Source organism: Varroa jacobsoni, unplaced genomic scaffold, assembly GCF_002532875.2.
Source record: "Varroa jacobsoni isolate VJ856 unplaced genomic scaffold, vjacob_1.0 scaffold_968, whole genome shotgun sequence".
Taxonomy (NCBI): Eukaryota; Metazoa; Arthropoda; class Arachnida; order Mesostigmata; family Varroidae; genus Varroa; species Varroa jacobsoni.
The window spans coordinates 69,290-86,230 of NW_019213870.1; the positions used below are offsets into that span (position 1 = coordinate 69,290).

The 16,941-nt window shown below is 41.5% G+C and overlaps 3 protein-coding genes across 5 annotated transcripts in view; 2 read left to right on the forward strand and 1 right to left on the reverse strand.

Moving 5' to 3' along the window:
- The window catches only part of LOC111265395 (TBC domain-containing protein kinase-like protein), a 13,271-nt gene extending 9,444 nt beyond the window's left edge, over positions 1-3,827 (forward strand). The window contains exons 8-9 of one of the 3 annotated variants that reach the window (XR_015313066.1): positions 989-1,291; positions 1,965-3,827. The gene's annotated coding sequence lies outside the window, so the exon portion shown is untranslated. Of the gene's footprint in view, positions 1-988; positions 1,800-1,964 lie in introns of those variants that run through there. The other 2 variants (XR_015313065.1, XR_015313064.1) reach the window with 2 other exon arrangements.
- Positions 3,828-11,128: 7,301 nt separating this feature from the next.
- Positions 11,129-14,176, forward strand: LOC111265397 (uncharacterized). The gene is made up of 2 exons (XM_022842032.2): positions 11,129-12,203; positions 13,127-14,176. Exon 2 carries the CDS (start codon positions 13,138-13,140, stop codon positions 13,870-13,872), a length of 735 nt encoding a protein of 244 aa, XP_022697767.1. The 5' UTR covers positions 11,129-12,203; positions 13,127-13,137; the 3' UTR covers positions 13,873-14,176.
- A 732-nt stretch (positions 14,177-14,908) lies between these two features.
- On the reverse strand, positions 14,909-16,046 carry LOC111265393 (uncharacterized). The gene has a single exon (XM_022842016.2). It carries the CDS (start codon positions 15,867-15,869, stop codon positions 15,138-15,140), a length of 732 nt encoding a protein of 243 aa, XP_022697751.1. The 5' UTR covers positions 15,870-16,046; the 3' UTR covers positions 14,909-15,137.
- Positions 16,047-16,941: the final 895 nt, after the last annotated feature.

A 16,941-nucleotide genomic window follows, 5' to 3' on the forward strand; every position in this document is an offset into this window, starting at 1 on the left:
TTTGTTAAGTGACATTTATAAAGACAATAAACGAGAAAATCTTGTATTTTTCAAGAATACCTGCAAGCTGTACTGGTAGTGCGTGCAATGTATATAAACGGTAAATATTTGCTTAGATTCAGCTATAATCACGCGGAAAAAACTGCTAAAGAAGAAAAACAACGGGTCTAACTTATATATAAATATGTGCGTCAATATACCCTACAAATTGAGAATAGGGATCTAAATCTGAACGTTAAAGGGTGAGCACTGTAAACGAATAAAACGACAGCAACAAATTCTGCTGCTAACCAAGAAACCTACAGACAAACAATGCGGACAAGGAACCCAGATACTAGTATACTCAAACCATTCCAATGGGACTCGGATGAATGTCGCCTTAAAGTTTCTAATAAATAAATCAGACCTTATATAACGATACATACATGCATGTACTCACTGGCTTGCGTTCTTTTCTAAAGTACAAATCCCACACAAGCCTGCCTGTGCGTAATAGCTAAAAAATACTCGAATTGAAAATACCTATTGATTTCGAAACAGATGAAACTACGTGTAGATATGTTGTGTGCAGCCACGAAGAAGATCGATCAAATCCGTAGTACTTCCATCGCAAAGCAAATGAGTTGTGTTCGACTCTTGGGTAGATAGGTCGCTGGTTTAATACGAACTCTAAACTAATTATAACGTTAACTTTTCATTCTCATATCAAATGTGTTAAGATTATTACAGTTTTTATATATTTTTTTAAACACTTTTGTTGATGCTGCTCATTTTATAAGTTAAATCACATTCTTGCATATTTCTGTTCTCTACCTCTTCAGTGTTTTTCTAACAAAGTCATAGTAATATCGCATTTTAAAATTCAGGTAGATAAATTTTGACAACACTTATTTTTAACTAGATTAGGAATCATGTCAATTTTATAGAACGTCAATCATGTTAAAATCAAAATCTAATATCTCTAGAAATTTCGTTCCCTATTCTACAGAAAGACCTCGACGTGAAGTGAAGGTTATGGGTGATTCGTTATCGCTAGAAGTCACCAGAAGTGAGCACTTTCATATTGCAACTGCGGTTGAATAGGATAGAGGTGCCTTGTACCTATGCGCCCGAGAGAAGTTATTGATATTTCGCTAAACGGTGTCCATCCGTCCTCCATGTACCTCGCTCATAAAAAAAGTATTCTGTAGCGGTGTCGATGGCGCGGAAATAATGTGCTACACCCGAGTAATAACCGCCAAACGAAGATGTTGGAAAGGTGCTAACAGGCGTCAGTTGGTTGTTACAATAGGTACAAACTGCCAAACGTCGCTTTTCTAACAATCTATAGTGCCTTCGGTGCTTGTCAGGCTCCTTTCGAGCACGAACCTTCATTTGTAATGGCATTGTACTCGTTAGTTGTAGCTTTATGAGGTCAACTGTCCTGTTGACGTTAGCCACTTGGCAAAGACTCACCGACACTATCTTTAACGTACCGCTTACCTTATCGTATTAGTAGTGTTTAGGTAAGCTCAAAAGCGTATAGGTTGTTTACTAATATAGGCTTAACATCACTCACCGCTTTAGGTTACTGACTTTGTCATGGATATGATCTTATTAAGTTCACATTCAGCGCACATTAGCTTTGTACGCGACTACAAAACTAGCAAATAATTAACACCATGTAAAGATTAGACCTACCAGTTGGAATCAAAGAACGGCTCCGTTAGTTTCAAATTTCAAAGTACTCCACTAAATAGTTATCGTCTAATCGCAATATGTTTGTATAATAAAGTTATGGTGTTTGGAAATTATTGAAATCCTTGCGATAATTCTATTTGGAAAGCTTTATATAAACGGGTTTCCTTTTTATCGGCCTAGGCGCAATCTCTATAGAGACCTATAAACATTTTTATTTTAAACTAAGCCATTAATTTATAATATATTCATTTACATGTGGTTAAATGGACGGTATGGTGCTTAAGTGCTCACAGCCCGGACTAAGCGGCATCGAGACCCGCATGTTCGTGACGCCTGCGCAACATCGTTGGCTCCCGAGTGCGTTGAGAGCGAGCCTGAAGCATCTGTAACACCGAAGAGACAGTAGCTTCTAGCGCGACAGCCACCGATTATCACAATAGGACACAATGCATAATATTGGTTCTGTTGCTACCTCGGCAAAATGCTAGTCCTTCATAGAGTGCGAGCGAGAAAGCCTAATGTCTTCCAGCTGAGCAACTCCATTGAGCAGTCGCCTGACGCTACAACGCTGCTCTCTACAGATCTATGCAGAATTCCCTTATGGAGAGGGTGCCTTCTTCGAGAGCGTTCTTCGTCCGCCTTGAAAGGCTCCGTACCTTGCAGTGTTATTGTTACTCAATGGTTAGATAGAATGTCTAACGCACTCTTCGGTCACGGTGGCGTCTCTCCATTTGAAGTTCGCTGAATCGTCGGTTACTCTTCGTTCTACGGAACCCGGCGGCCATACGCACCCGACGGCACCCCGCGCTTCGCTGGCGAAATGCCTGTCTGGAGGACAACGGCAAGCGCGAATAGTACAATGCCGTTGAAGTACACAGGGATATATCAAAGAAAAACGCGTCTCTGAAGATAATGAACAAACTCGAATGCGAACATCTTGCCGCCAAGGTTATCAAAAATGACAACACCAAATTATACGGCTGCTTTTTATTAACGTTGTACAGTTTTACATGAACAGGAAAGAAAAATGACTATGTTGGGTTTAAGATTCTCTAAAAGCTCTCTAAAAAGCATTTGTTTCACCATTTGAAGGTTTGATGTATAATAAGTAACATTGAGAGCGTTCTTGAAGCGGTTGATTGAAATCAATGGATGTTTTCAAATTTGCATGACTTAGTAATGCAGCTAGAGACTATCTTAGAAAGTCTAAGCCTGTTAAAGTCTATCCTAACGACCATGGCATTCACGGACAAACTCGATCCCAGTTCAGCAACGACTTTCCCATGACGGCCAATCCAATACAGACGATCATTAGAAGTTTACAACTTTTCGAATTTCTCAATTGTCGACGCGATACGAGCTCTCTCGGTCCTACTCTCTAGGATATCAGCTCCACTCAGAATTTGATTATTCCGAGAGCCCTCATCCGCTTTCCGTTGCACTTCTGAATTCAACCTGTACAAAATATACATGTTACATTAAAGCCGGCCCTTAATTCTGTGTTCGTAGTGTGCCAAGGGAGCGCTTGCTATCATTTTTAACCCTTAACAGATGGGGTGAGTCGCTATCCACATTGCTTTACATTACCATGAATTGTACATCTTTCTACCAACGACGACGACAATGCTGATGATGGTTAACACTAGAACACTTGCGAGTGTCTGTACCCGTTTGATATGTTTTTGCCTAACAGCGCCGTACGGCAGTTGTAAATCGATGATGCGAGGAGTCACACCGAAGGCTAACATCGTCGCACTTCAAGGGGCACCGGACACATGGCCTCACCACGGGAGATTCGATCGTTAAATGTTTCCGAAATTGTATCGAGTGATGCAGAGATCATTTCAGGCCTCGACGGCGTTAGCGTCTATCTCAGCCGTCACGAAGTTGCTCTGCGAGTTTCGGAAAGGCTAAATGAGTGTGAGGTCTCGTGCTCGTGCATTGGAACAGATTCTTTTTTTCCCGATTAAACATTCCGAAACAAAATGTCTCCTTACGCAGATCGATACTAGAAATCAGATGAGAAAAGTTAATTAAACCATTACCATGCCTGATTTATTCAACTAAAGTAAACTATTTTTTATCTTTCGCATTCATTGGCCCTTTGTTATTCCATGGAAGTCGAAATAAAAGTATAGTAAATCGTATATCCGCCTATTGCAAGATAGATAAGCATCTATTAGTTTCAGCGTATCTACCAACAAAAATCTCAATTAGTTTAACCACGCAAAGACATTTTTACCAGTGAGAAAACTGAATAAAAAGGTGTCACCTTAGAAAGCTTTTTGCCGCTGAAGGTCAATGCTCACACGTAACCCCATGATTCAGCTGTTTCGCAATATTTTGAATATAGTATATGCTCGCACGACTCTGTACATGGAACGGTTGTTTGTTATCGTTTATGTAACATTTTGTCTTAGTCGTCATATTCATTTCTATTGTCTGTATTAATATTATTTAGAATTGGTTTTCACGTAATGTGTTAAACACTATACATTTCGTACTGATATTCACTCCCAATTCACTGTGCGCAGGCCTCAAAACGCTGTGTTAACCTGAAGGCTCAAAACGGACTCAACTTCGCTAACGAGCGGCACGAATCGATTCGTGGCGGGCATTTGCATTTTCGCTCTGGCATCACTCTGGACATGTTGGGTGCAAGCCTATAGTCACTCACACACACACACGCCCATGACTATACGTAAAGATCAAAGCATGCACAAGCGGTTTTGATATTCACACCTTCTATGGGGTATTCAAACACCGTGTATAGCCCCAATGAAGACCACCAGGAGCGTGCTTCACACGACCTCATCTCGCCTACCGGGACCGAGATGTGAGTGGAGGTGGATCAACATAAAAGCCCTCTCGATAAACCACAAGCAAATAAAACGTGGCTAATAATAACAACCAACAATGATCGATCCGTTCATCCACAATAAGATGGGTCCATTAAGAGTCTTTCTGTTAAACACAAGGCTTCGATCCGTCTATTGTTGCTGATGGAACTAGTGTCTGGGCTGGATGTACTAATATGTTATAGTTGGTCAATAGACAGAACGTAGCGTATTTGGTTTCATACTTATCCCATTGAAACTTTTTTGATCATAGCAAAAATATATTCTGTCACTAATGTGAGCAGTGGCGGTGTGAAAAGGATGAATTACTGTTAACTTCACTATGCACAATGGCGTTTCCTACGCCGCATAATGCATGCTCTGAATCGGATTAAATTGAACCGTAAATCTACAGTATAATTATAGAATTAATTGCTTGTTTAAAATTTATTATTGTGGAGTTTTAAATGACGGTTACATAGAAAGATGTTTTAACGAACAACTTACGTGAATAAATAAAATTGCCATATGTTTTCTCTAAACCTTCAAGGTAAGATTTGACTGCGACAATTATGGATGAAACAACCAAATGAAAAATAAAACGGTTTTTTTTAGAATTAAACAATCTAACAAATTCAATGGGTGCCGGCAATTTATATTACGTTGGATCTTCGCCGTTTTTAACATCCATTCGAAGTGCCGACCGACTAATTTACTCGAGTAAATCTTTTCTATATTTAGCAATAATCGAAAAACGTCAAAGCCACGATCGTGATATCTTTTTTCTGTTAAAATTAATCATTTGTTGTACTACCCTAATATGCATACACAGTTCAATTTACAATTCTAGTTACAAGGTGTATTTCACAATCGTGAGTTGCAAATCCTGTGAGAACTTTAAAATTTAAATTTCAGATACCCGTTACTGTGGATCGTTCTCACACGTCTAGTGATGGTTTCTGTTACCATTTTTGGTGCGTTTTGTGCGTGACACGTTGAATATGCGTCATATTAAAAATTTTTGTAGTGGAATCAGCGATTTGTATGCGGTAATATGTAGCGATGGTTATGACGTCAAGGATTTATAACAATTTGGATAGGGACAACTAGTATAAAAAAAAAGGCCAAAACTACTAGCCGTTATGATTGAGTTGTCATAAGGTTTCGTTATGATCAAGAATGATAGAGCTGTGAAACTGGAAAGACGACTTGTTTTGAACGACGCCGTATAGTTTGCAGACAGAAGTTTCTGCTGAAGTATTTTACGTACAATACTTGTTCATTGTTCAAAGATACAACGTGAGATTATTATTGTAAGTTCTTTATATGGGGTCTCCTGCCGATTCCTGCCCTTGTGTCTTTGCACACGTCAGTCTCACTCCTCTTCATCGCTTTATTTTGTCGTCGTCTTTTCTCCATTTGGTGTCATTTTAAGATTGTCTTCTTAGCGATGCGTCTTTAAAATGAGCTCGGTCTGACTCGTCGAGTCTACAAGCTTTGGTCAATGATCCTGATGACATGCGCCTGATGCATTGTACCGCAGGACTCATGCCTCCACCTAAGATGCCACGGTTGGCTGAGAATTGAAGGACCAATACAGTTAGTGTTGAAAAGCACCGGTGTTATAGTTTTCGTCCATGGCTTTGTAAGGCGTGAGCATAATCGTCGACACATACAGCGATCCCTCGATGACAGTATTCATATAGAATCTGCTAAGCGCATGTTTACACTGTATTCTACGTGTTCTAGTTTCTCAATAGCATCCTTTCACGCCCGTGTTCTTCATGTTGTCGCAGTTGTTGTAATACAACTATGTATACATGTATTTATCGATCTTCTAAAGGTATAGGTGCATCATCGAAAACCCAAGCGAAAAGGTGAAGGGACACGGTGCCGTCGTTCCTTGTTTAGCAGCCGCAGGTTAGCACTGTTGAGGCAGCTATTATAGTCTGCGCCATGTTGTAGATGCTGTTGTTGTTCGAAGATTGTAATGCAACCAATGCTGGACTAGCCTGGCCATGTCCGTCTAAACAGTCAACAATGATAGGGGGCGGTATGTTTTGCTTGAAGCGAGCCTATTTTCTCAGCTAAATAAAGCGTATAATGCGATTACGGGAGTGATGACGCCCTCGGCGACGAGGTTAACCCGTCAGTGAGTGAGAGGTGGGTAGACAACGATAGAAAAGAAGGCTGTCGCGAACTACTAGCGTAAACGACGTACTACCAATAGTATTAGGATACTGTGCGCGCTTTCCGCACTGCCGCAACCCTGAGGCCGTCTTGTAACCCCCACATTCACACTGACACACATAGATATTGGCGGCAAAAGAAATGAGCAGTGGTAGTAGATGGCCCCTAGCCATGTACATGTAGACTTTGTATGATCGAACTGTACAACGAGAGTCTACCGTCGATCCAGCTTGGCACAATAGAAGTCGAGGAGGCGGCGTCTACGCAAAGGACATTCTTCTCTCGGAAAGATAGCTTCACTGCCTGCACCGGAGTTCACACCTCGAAAAAGAACTACTACTGCGATGACGCCCCTTTGTTCTGCGTGGACCGATTACAGGAGAGTCCGTTAGCACCAACAGGACAGTCTTTCTATAAACTATTACATCATACATTAACCTAATTCTATACTTACGTCAGAATTGAACTGAATAGACTCAGTTAGGTGCAATCTGTGTTAGGCGTTATAAAAAGAAGGCGTCGCCCGAACCTTCTTGAAGCAGAGGTTCCTCACAGAACGGCCGATGAGAGAGCCTACATGGATGCATATACAAAATATCAAAAAGGGCTAAAGAGCTTGTTTCTAAACAAGTTTTGAGGGATCTTGACAATGAAGTGTTGATGTTGTTGTATCTATGCTTAACCTCCACCAAGCAACTAGTTACAGCGGACTCTCCTCGTTGTCCTCGCGCGTCCTCGATGGCGATGTTATCGTCATCGGTTAGCAGAATTACTGCGACCGTCGCTGTGAACTTGTTGGAGGGTGGAAGGCGGAGACAACTAGGTGCTGGACATTCGTATGTTTCTTGTTGCCCGGTAAGTTACCATGTTATTTGCTGAATGCGATGCGTACCGCAACGTAGTAACTGCTGGGAGGTCCGAGAGGTTGCCTTTGTTCATAGCTCTTATAAATACGGAAGCTAGGTGCGTAAATAAACCAGAATATGAGAATGGTAAAGAGGGCAGGGGAAACAAGGGGCAGGCGACAATACAATTGAGGCTTGGCTATAAGCTGAGTTGAATACTTCCAAACTGAACTAGTTCGGATTGGGCGTTCAGATATACACAGATATTTCATGATTTAGAATTGTTAAATCGAAGTGGAGACTTTACTACATATAGACAAAATTCAATCGAGTTGGAATCAACGGTAGCGCTTTACATTCATGCTAAAGGTGATTTGTGTAAATATAATTGTATAGGATATTCAGGGTTTTGGACGTATTGAAACAAGGGCTGAAAGGCAGATTTATCAGCGTCCATTTCTTGAAAAATTTGTGTATAGAATTAAAAAATTCTGCAGTCTCAAAAATAAATTACAACACGTTAAATTTACCAAAATCCTCCTCAGGTACACAAAAAAGCTTACAATAAGGCTATACTACACACAACGCGAAAGTCTTCTTGCATCCACAATTAAACCATGACTGTAAACTCTAGAGGAGATCTAATGGCTGACTATCATCTAATTATAAATGGAGACCGTGTGCTCTTTTTTAGCGGACAATTTTTACATTGAGCGGATCTTGCGAGCTGTGAGATGAAGTTTTTGAAATACACATATATGGCGAAGTTTTCATAAGCTAAAATATCATCTAGACGGAACCTATTTTTTAGATTTGTTTCACACACTACCTAAGGTATACGGGCGTTTACAAGCAGCGTTAAAGACATGCAGCTCGGTCCGGTGAGATTGATTGAACTACCACGTGTAAAAAGCACGTTGATTATGCTTATCCAAATCAAGTATTGGTTCCTTTGAGGTTTGTATTGCCACATCTTTGTATTATGGATAAAGTAACAACGTGTTTGTCACTTAATCATGGTATCGATTGTTGGTAAGGCTGTGGTGAAGGGTGGTTAAGACATCGAAGTAGCAACCATCTATTTAGGCGAGTCTCAATGAGTTCTTTAAAAAAAAACTCAAGTTATAAGGTTAACTCCTCACACACTAGCGCGTGACTAGCGTGGGTATTATTATACTGTTTAAGTTCAATAATTATTTCGAAATGATCCCCATTGCATTGAGGATAGTAAGCCTTTAGCGACGTATCGGTGCTGGGTTAATTCAACTATGTGAGAAAAAAAAACATTATTTATTTAGTATTGTATTACTGTATGTAATGCACGAGCATACCTGCACGTTACGGGCTTTTACCAAAAATAAGTCCATCCGTGTAATTAAGCCTACCTTATTGGATATGACGCTTCTGTGAGTGCAAAAGATACGGCTGTAACTACAATTTATTCCCTGTTTGTGGTCTTGAAATGTGTTAGTGGTTTCTGTAGGTTCTGCACTCTTGTTATGATATATTGGTGCAGTGTTCATTCAGTGATGTAATGGACCATTGATATGCAAAACTTATTCACAGAAAACTATAAGAAGGACCTCAAAAGCTGCTCCGCTTGGTGTTAATGGGCTAGCAGGATAGTACCCATACATCGTTGACATATTGCTGCTCGGACAGACGGTCACTCCCTACCAGCCGCACCACATTCACGAATACGCAACTACAACATCCATCCTAAAATTTGATATCGCAACCTTTTTACTAACACCCCCAATTCCGTCTATAGTCAGCAGTTTCTATATCGCAGGCACATACGCCACCCACCATAGCGTGAGCAGCCACAAGCCAGGTGGACCTTCTGGGATGGGTTGGTTGTGGGTTAAATAATGAGCCTCAAGGTGCTTGTGTGAGACATAAAGGTTATTACGCAAGCAGCAGCCGTAGAGGACATCAACCTGGTAACCCAGGCTCATTTCGGAAGGCCACCGACCTCTTATCTGCGCCTGATCTTGAGCTGAGGACCAATATGACACTGAAACCTGAAGGCGAAGTAAGGCAGACGCGTGTCGTTAGCGCATACATGTAAGCAAAGATACTCAAAACGCAAAGCAATTCCTTATGGATTATGAGGTGAGCGGCCCTAAAATGATCCTCTACAGCGGCGTATGTTTTCTACTGTTTGAGCCGTTTTCACCACGATCGTCGTACCTGCATATGGCGGATGGCATTAATTCGTTGAACGAATGGCAGTTATGGCAATTTCTTTAAATGTCACGCTGGTTGGTGACTACGGCGGTAGTAAAGCCGGTTTCTTGAGCTCGTTTGGCATAAGGCGCTGGTTCGAATTTAGAGTTTTGTGCGAGAGGTTTATTTGGAAGTAAGCTGTGATGGATAAATGGAAAATTATAAATTGAGAAGCTATTCTCTATAATGCCGAGGACACATGGAGGCTGCGCATCGACTAGGCCGGGTGCACGTATCGCACGGCGTTCGTGGTACTAAAGCCCGAAAGGCGCCAAAGCCGGAAAGAAATGAAGCACACTAGAATGACTACCAGCCTAGAAAATACATTACGTTCATTCTCTTCAAGTGCTCTTACTTATTTCGTCGATTCTTACTATAATGTGATGTTTGGTACTGTATTTGAAACGTATGTATTCCACATGTTTTGTAATATTTTTTTATTTCTTTTTATTATCAACTAAAGCGTTCCTTTAGATGATTTTTGGGTATTTGGGCAGTCTCGGTTATGTCTTATTACGAGCATGTTGTCAATATGGCCTTCACACTATAGCACTAGTCACTATAACCTCATGAAAGCTACTAACAATTAGTTTTTAATGCTTGTTAATCCAATGTAGTTCACACATTTTAGCAATGTGTCTCAATTTGTGTCTTAATTAAAATCTTTCACCTTTATTCGAACAAAGAGAATCGAACAAATGGTCCTTGATGCTATCTACGGTGGCGTATAATTAATTCATCCGACTGATGGACGCTAAGGCCTTCAATTTGTTTTTGTGTGTGCCAATTATTAAGTAAATAACCGCAGTCACTAAATAACATCAAAGCGAATGTATATATATATATATGTATATAAGACTGATTAAATTTAGATGTGTAAGTATAAGTCAGGTATCATATAGTATTAAACTAATGCATACAGCACACTGCGTCTGGGCTAGAATGCTATTTGTGACACGAAACGAACGTCTTCGCCTGACGTTGTGAAAAGTTCGATAGCCGACCATTGTTTCACAGAAAGCATAGCTTTTTTACCTAGCAGGCTATCTACGACCCAATACCACAGATCGTAGCTGTTTATACCCGCGCACGTGTGCCATTACGCTATTGTCACGGTAACATTGCATTTCTGCACGCTACCTGTATGACTCGAGATCGTCACGTACTGTCTTAAGCTAGATATTCGAAGTAAATTTCTTCAAAGCTGACACGCGGATGTGTACAGTAGTGATGGTCGTTGTAGCTGGTCCGATAAACCAAATTTTAGTACGAAATTTCAAGGACTACTCGTAAATGTATAACAACCCGAGGGAGTTGTACCACCTGTAGTAGGATGAAGACGCACTAGCTGGGAAGGACATGTTCACACATCTTGAAAATATAGCATTTTATAGAAACTTGGAGACATTCTATGATCGAAACATTATACTAAACCACTCGACCTAACATGACAAAAGAAACGACATAATTTGGATGGAATAATCGTCAACGTTAGCTGTCGGATCGTGTTGGTGATGACAACTTCGAACCTGCTTTAGGCTGTTGACTGATCCTTGTTGTGATCCGGCCAACAGCGTAATCATAAACGACAACTTCTAATTGTCCAAAGCCAGCTATCCAACTCAACTTCTTGCTAGCCTTCTGTCTGCATCTGCCTGGAAGCGACACGTGCTTTGCGCATTTTCATCATCATGTCTAAACCTTCTTAGTTTCAATCATCCGAGATGGATGGTAGCGTATGGCCCGCTATATTTTGCCCAGTTTAGCTAATCGTTGAATTAACTTGTAGCTCAAACAGAAGTTTGTCGATAAAAAGCCCAAGTAATTCACTAGAAATAAGAGAGATTAGGCAATATAAATAAATCGTGGAGCGTTTCGTTCGTATGGATTTCACGTCGCCGGACGATGGGAAGAATCATTTAGCAGGCAGCGAACAAGACAGTCACGCGGCATCGAGTTTGGCGGCAAATGTATCAGATAGACGACGTTTACCGAACGAGTGCATCGATAGCGCTGTCTGCGGGAGCCGAGTGGGTAGGAGATTGGATCCCGCTTCAGAGTGGCGGTACACGAGCCATGGATTAGTTCCTTCAGCAACTTCACGCTACCCGTTCTCCTGACTTAGTTCTCACTGTTTAGAATTTTCGCTCTCTCCTTTTATACATTTTTCCCACCTATCAACACCCACCAGCGCACACATCCGCCCACTAACATCACTTAGACACTTGAATACGCGTGCATAGGTGAAGACAACTGATGGCTTAATTCTCAACACGGGGGAAGCAAATCTGGTTCTACTGCCGCTGGGAACTCGGGGCCTCACCGTATTTCACGCACCTAGGTGGCGTACACTAGAGTTAATGCTATTGCTAAAGTCACAAATGTCAGATCAGATTATCCTCCGCTCGGTCAGGATGCCTAGGTAAGATATAATTCTTAAGACAGTTTTGTTAGGAGTTTTATAAATGTTTATGTGACCCAGATAGATCATATTGTTAGGTTTCGTTTATTTAAATAAAGACGAGTAAAAAAGTGGTTTTAGAGAAAAAGCTTACATAAAATGCGGCACATATATATATACATATAGAGATAGCTCAGTGTGTAACGTATTCTGGTACGTCTAGGTTCGAATTCGGACATAGATACACTTCGTTTCGTGCTAGGAATTAGCCATCTGATTTCTCGTCTTTTTACGTCTGATTTTAAGCTTAGTTAAGTGATTAAGTAATATTACGTCTAAGCCGGACCTAAAACATGAAGCATATCGACATAGAGTGTTATAGCAATGGATTAACATAAGCACTTGATGAATAGTTGTTCTTATGGCGTAACCTTCGATTTGAGGAAGTATATATATATATATATATATATATATATATGTAATTACAGGAACAGACTAAAACTAGCTAGACTTTTGTTTTCAGAACACATGTATTCTGCCTATTTATGTACAGTTCTTATTATTTTTATTATATCTAATTATCTGTTTTAAGAGATGTATGTATACGTAGCTTATGTATACGTGAGCGCTCTTATCGCGCAGAGATTGCTTTTACGATATAAGATACACCAGAATGCATTGCATAATTTTTTGCGCTGTCCCTTACCTATTATCTTTCGTTCTGTTTTCCCAAACGATATCGAGAACTTGCACTATACTATTTTAAACTAGACGCGGCTTGTCTGCGTTTGGACTCTTCGAACTCATTTCATCCTCTCCACTAACCTAACCTCCTCTCCTCTTCTCGGCCGCTGATACCTTAAAAGTTTCGCTACCACTAGTTCGAAAGGTACGCTACACTTCTCGCAGCCTTTGTAGTTTAATCTTGGATACGCAAATTTCAGTACCAGTTACGATGAGCCTTCTCGAAGATCGAATCTCCCCTGTACGCTGCGCGTCCGACGCATCGAGTGGTCTAAATAGCGCAGACGAACGTCTGGTCCCGCAGCTCCAACAGCGCCATACTTCTCGGTTTGCAGCTATGGCCAGCGAAGGCAAGACCAAGGTTCAACGCACGCGTCGCATACGGGCCAATGACCGTGAACGCAACAGGATGCACAACCTCAACGACGCCCTCGACCGACTACGTCAGGTTTTGCCAGCTTCGACACACGAGTCCAAACTGACAAAGATCGAAACCCTTCGCTTCGCCCACAACTACATCTACGCACTGGCGGAAACCCTGGCGATGCTTGACGGTAGATCGGATCACTTCGATCCGATTCTTGCAGCGGTCGCACTGCAAGGCTCACAAAGCAGCACCTGTGATCCTACACTGAAACACGCGATTAGGCGAAAAATCGCCCGTACGCTCAACTTACGTGACACACGCCTAGCGAACCTCAAGGACGATAATGATGGTAGTGATAATATATCATCGTTCCTTCACGATTTAGCCGGAAGCTTGGTAGATAATGCCACATCGAGTCCATATGAGGAGCGTCCAGTTAGCGTCGACAACTTCGAAGATCAGAGCTCTCCACCTGTTGCTTTCCGATCTGATTCACAATTTCATAGTCCACAGGCGAGCAGTAACGTTAGCAAAAATAACACCTACAACATGTTATGTGAGCCGGCTCTGCAAATCTAGTGTATTTTTTTAACAAACAAAACAGAGCAGTAATATAAGTAACAGAAATGTGCAATAAGGTCTCGGTAATGTAAACCAACTGCAACGTCTAAAGAAACATTGTAATCTCGAAATAAGCCAGATCAACTCGATTATTTGTCATTTTAGTCTTGTGTTATTAACTAGAATTGAGCAGAACCTTTCGAAAGAACGAAGCCACTTTTTGAATATGTGCCTATATATGTATCGCTACATGAGGATATGCAGAATATAGATGACGCAAACGAAATACACTATAAAAGTTAAATATTTAATTTAAATTAAAGTGCGCCTCATCATTTAGTTAATGGTATATATCGGAAGAACGTGATTCGATTTATATTCTGCTACCAACGAAGACAAGTGAAGTTTTTTTTCCCATTTGTTATATATAGACCCATTTGTCTTTGTATAGACCCATTATGTCGGGTGGCTGGATGTGAGCTGGCTTTCACCAAACTCACTATACTTTCGAGGAATATTTTAATGATAAGAGTTGTTTTACCAGCAATCGATAGGACCTAATATGGTAGATGATAGTGTGTCTATTTCAATTAGCCTTTCGTCTGCTAATTTAATACAAAATAGTTTAATTAATGCTTGCCTTTCATGGTCACGATTACAGATATTTACATGGTAACAAATTTTTCCAGTGTTAGCCTTTAGTGGCGGCAATTATTATCACTGTGGAAAACGCTGCCTGCACGCCGATCGGGACTACGAATACAAAATTGGATTTTCAATTTTGAAAGCGCCGGCGTAATACTGCTGTAAAACGATTAACTTAAAAAATCTCTATAATGAAAAGTTTCTCTAATCAGCTCATCAGGAATCAGGAACACTTCACGTTATCTAGCACCATTTTGAGAGCATGTCAGCTTCATAGGAAACACTATCGTCCGTGTGAGAAATATATGAAGTATACAATAAGCTGGCTTTAGCCAGTACATAATATCTAACCCTCAAAAATGAACTGAAGTAAAACTTATCTAAGACAGAAAATACAGAATGAAACGAGTTAGTTGCATCGAAATGTTTGAGCATTTATTCGGGATACAGACTATGATTGTTATAAGTTAAACGCTATATACATTTTTCACTGGGTGTCTCCGTTCTCGTGTGATGCTTCAGTTTATTCCGTCATAGCCGAAATCAGCTCACTGGGTTACTGCCGAAGTCTATTGCACACTCCTGAGATGATGTTACACGTCTAGTTCCAAGTAGGAACTTGATATCAGGCGTAAACTTTATGAGTGGAACGTTGCTGGAACAAGATCCAGATCTCCTAGGAGAATTACATCGGTGACTTTGTTCGTTTCCTGAAGGAGTTGCGTCTGCGAGGAGTACGAAAACGAGACTGGTGAAGACCGATCCTCGAAGCTCACTGGGCTTGCAGGTAGGCTGCCGCTGGCCGTATTCCCAGAACCGGACATTAACGCAATAGGCGAAGTATTGGATGTAGAACAAGAGAGCTCGTTCTCTTCTTGCAACTGGAGACGTGCGTCGTTCAGGTTGAGGGTTTTAGCTATCTGCTTCCGGATAGTGTGTTTAAGACTCGGGTCACAGGTGCGCGTTTGAGAGCCTTGCAGAGCAACGGCAGCCAGCACAGGGTCAAACCGCTCCGATCTTCCGTCCAGCATTGCCAGCGTCTCAGCCAGAGCGTAGATGTAGTTGTGGGCAAACCTCAATGTTTCAATTTTGGTTAGCTTTGTTTCGTCGCTGGAGGAAGGTAACGCACAGCGTAAGCGATCCAATGCGTCATTCAAATTGTGCATTCGGTTGCGTTCACGGTCGTTAGCTCGTAGACGACGGGTCTTTTGCACTTTTGCTCTGACAGCTCCAAGTTGTATATCGAGTGCATTGTCGCTGCATCTTTTCCGTGGCATTCGGGCCGCCTGTTCCTCATCAGTACTGTTGTAAACTGAGTTATTGGAACAGTCAAATGAGACGCAGGTAGCAGGTGGCGTGTTGCACGTCATGATCGCAGTTCAACTAGGTAAAAAGTAGATATCCAGAAGCAGGATCGATAGGTCGTTCATAAACGAGTTGGCTTCGAAGGTCAACTGATCAACTTATCTAACCTGGCACGGGGGCCCCAGCTCTTTTTAAAACTCACCCTGAGAGAGGAGGCGACGACTCTGTGGAGAGGAGATCTTCAGGTAGTGTCGGGCACCGTGCTGGCTTGCGGACAAGCTCAAGCCATAAAGTATAAAGGCGTGCGGAGTATAATGAACGGGGGGTCATAGAGGGGCTGGCGCATTGTATGTGCATACAATGAACGCGAAATAGAAAGAGACCGGTGAGGAGCGGTCGATGAGGACCGAAGGATTCGTCAGACCGAACGCGGCAACTGCCCGCCGCCGTCGATTTATAGTGCAAGACACTACCAGGGGTAGCTGGGACATATCCTCCAAAAGAGAACCGGATCAACCGGGGGATCGCTGTGCTGGCGGACACTCAGACTGCGTAGTTTGCCGCTACAATGTCGTATCCGACCCGCTGTTCGTTGACTTTATTTGTCACGGTTCGACTTGCCTATAGTGAATAGTCATGTTATTAACGATAATGCTGTCCAAGTTTTTGGCGACATAAAAGTTCCGCGCAATATTCGGTAGACACCACCTCTTTGTTTTATTTTGTATTGACTAGTAGGTAGTGAACGTAACAGAAATGTTTGCTTTTTTGAACGTAGTATAGTTTTTCGGTAGATGATTCATAAAGCTGCCGAATATTCACTCCAGTCTGAATGTCAAAGAAATAAGGGCTTAGACTACGAGATGAGAGATGATCTGTCCTGACCTCGCTGTAGCATAAATGTCCGTGCGTTAGTAAAGGATTCGCAGCAGCCACAGCTGTCGATTTCGACACATTTATTTGCCCATAAATCGTTAGGACTTTTTTATTATCGCTTTAGGATTAAGAACGAACCCGCAATAGCCAGAACGACCGAGTAAGCCTATTTTTCACCATATCATTCACTGCCTATTTTTTCTATTTGTATTGAAATATGAACAATTTTAAAATCACCATTTTAAAATATGCGCTTTGGAA

Coding starts and splice junctions, on each gene's coding strand:
- LOC111265397 (XM_022842032.2), top strand. CDS start 13,138: ATGAGCCTTCTCGAAGATCGAATCTCCCCTGTACGCTGCGCGTCCGAC.
- LOC111265393 (XM_022842016.2), bottom strand. CDS start 15,869: ATGACGTGCAACACGCCACCTGCTACCTGCGTCTCATTTGACTGTTCC.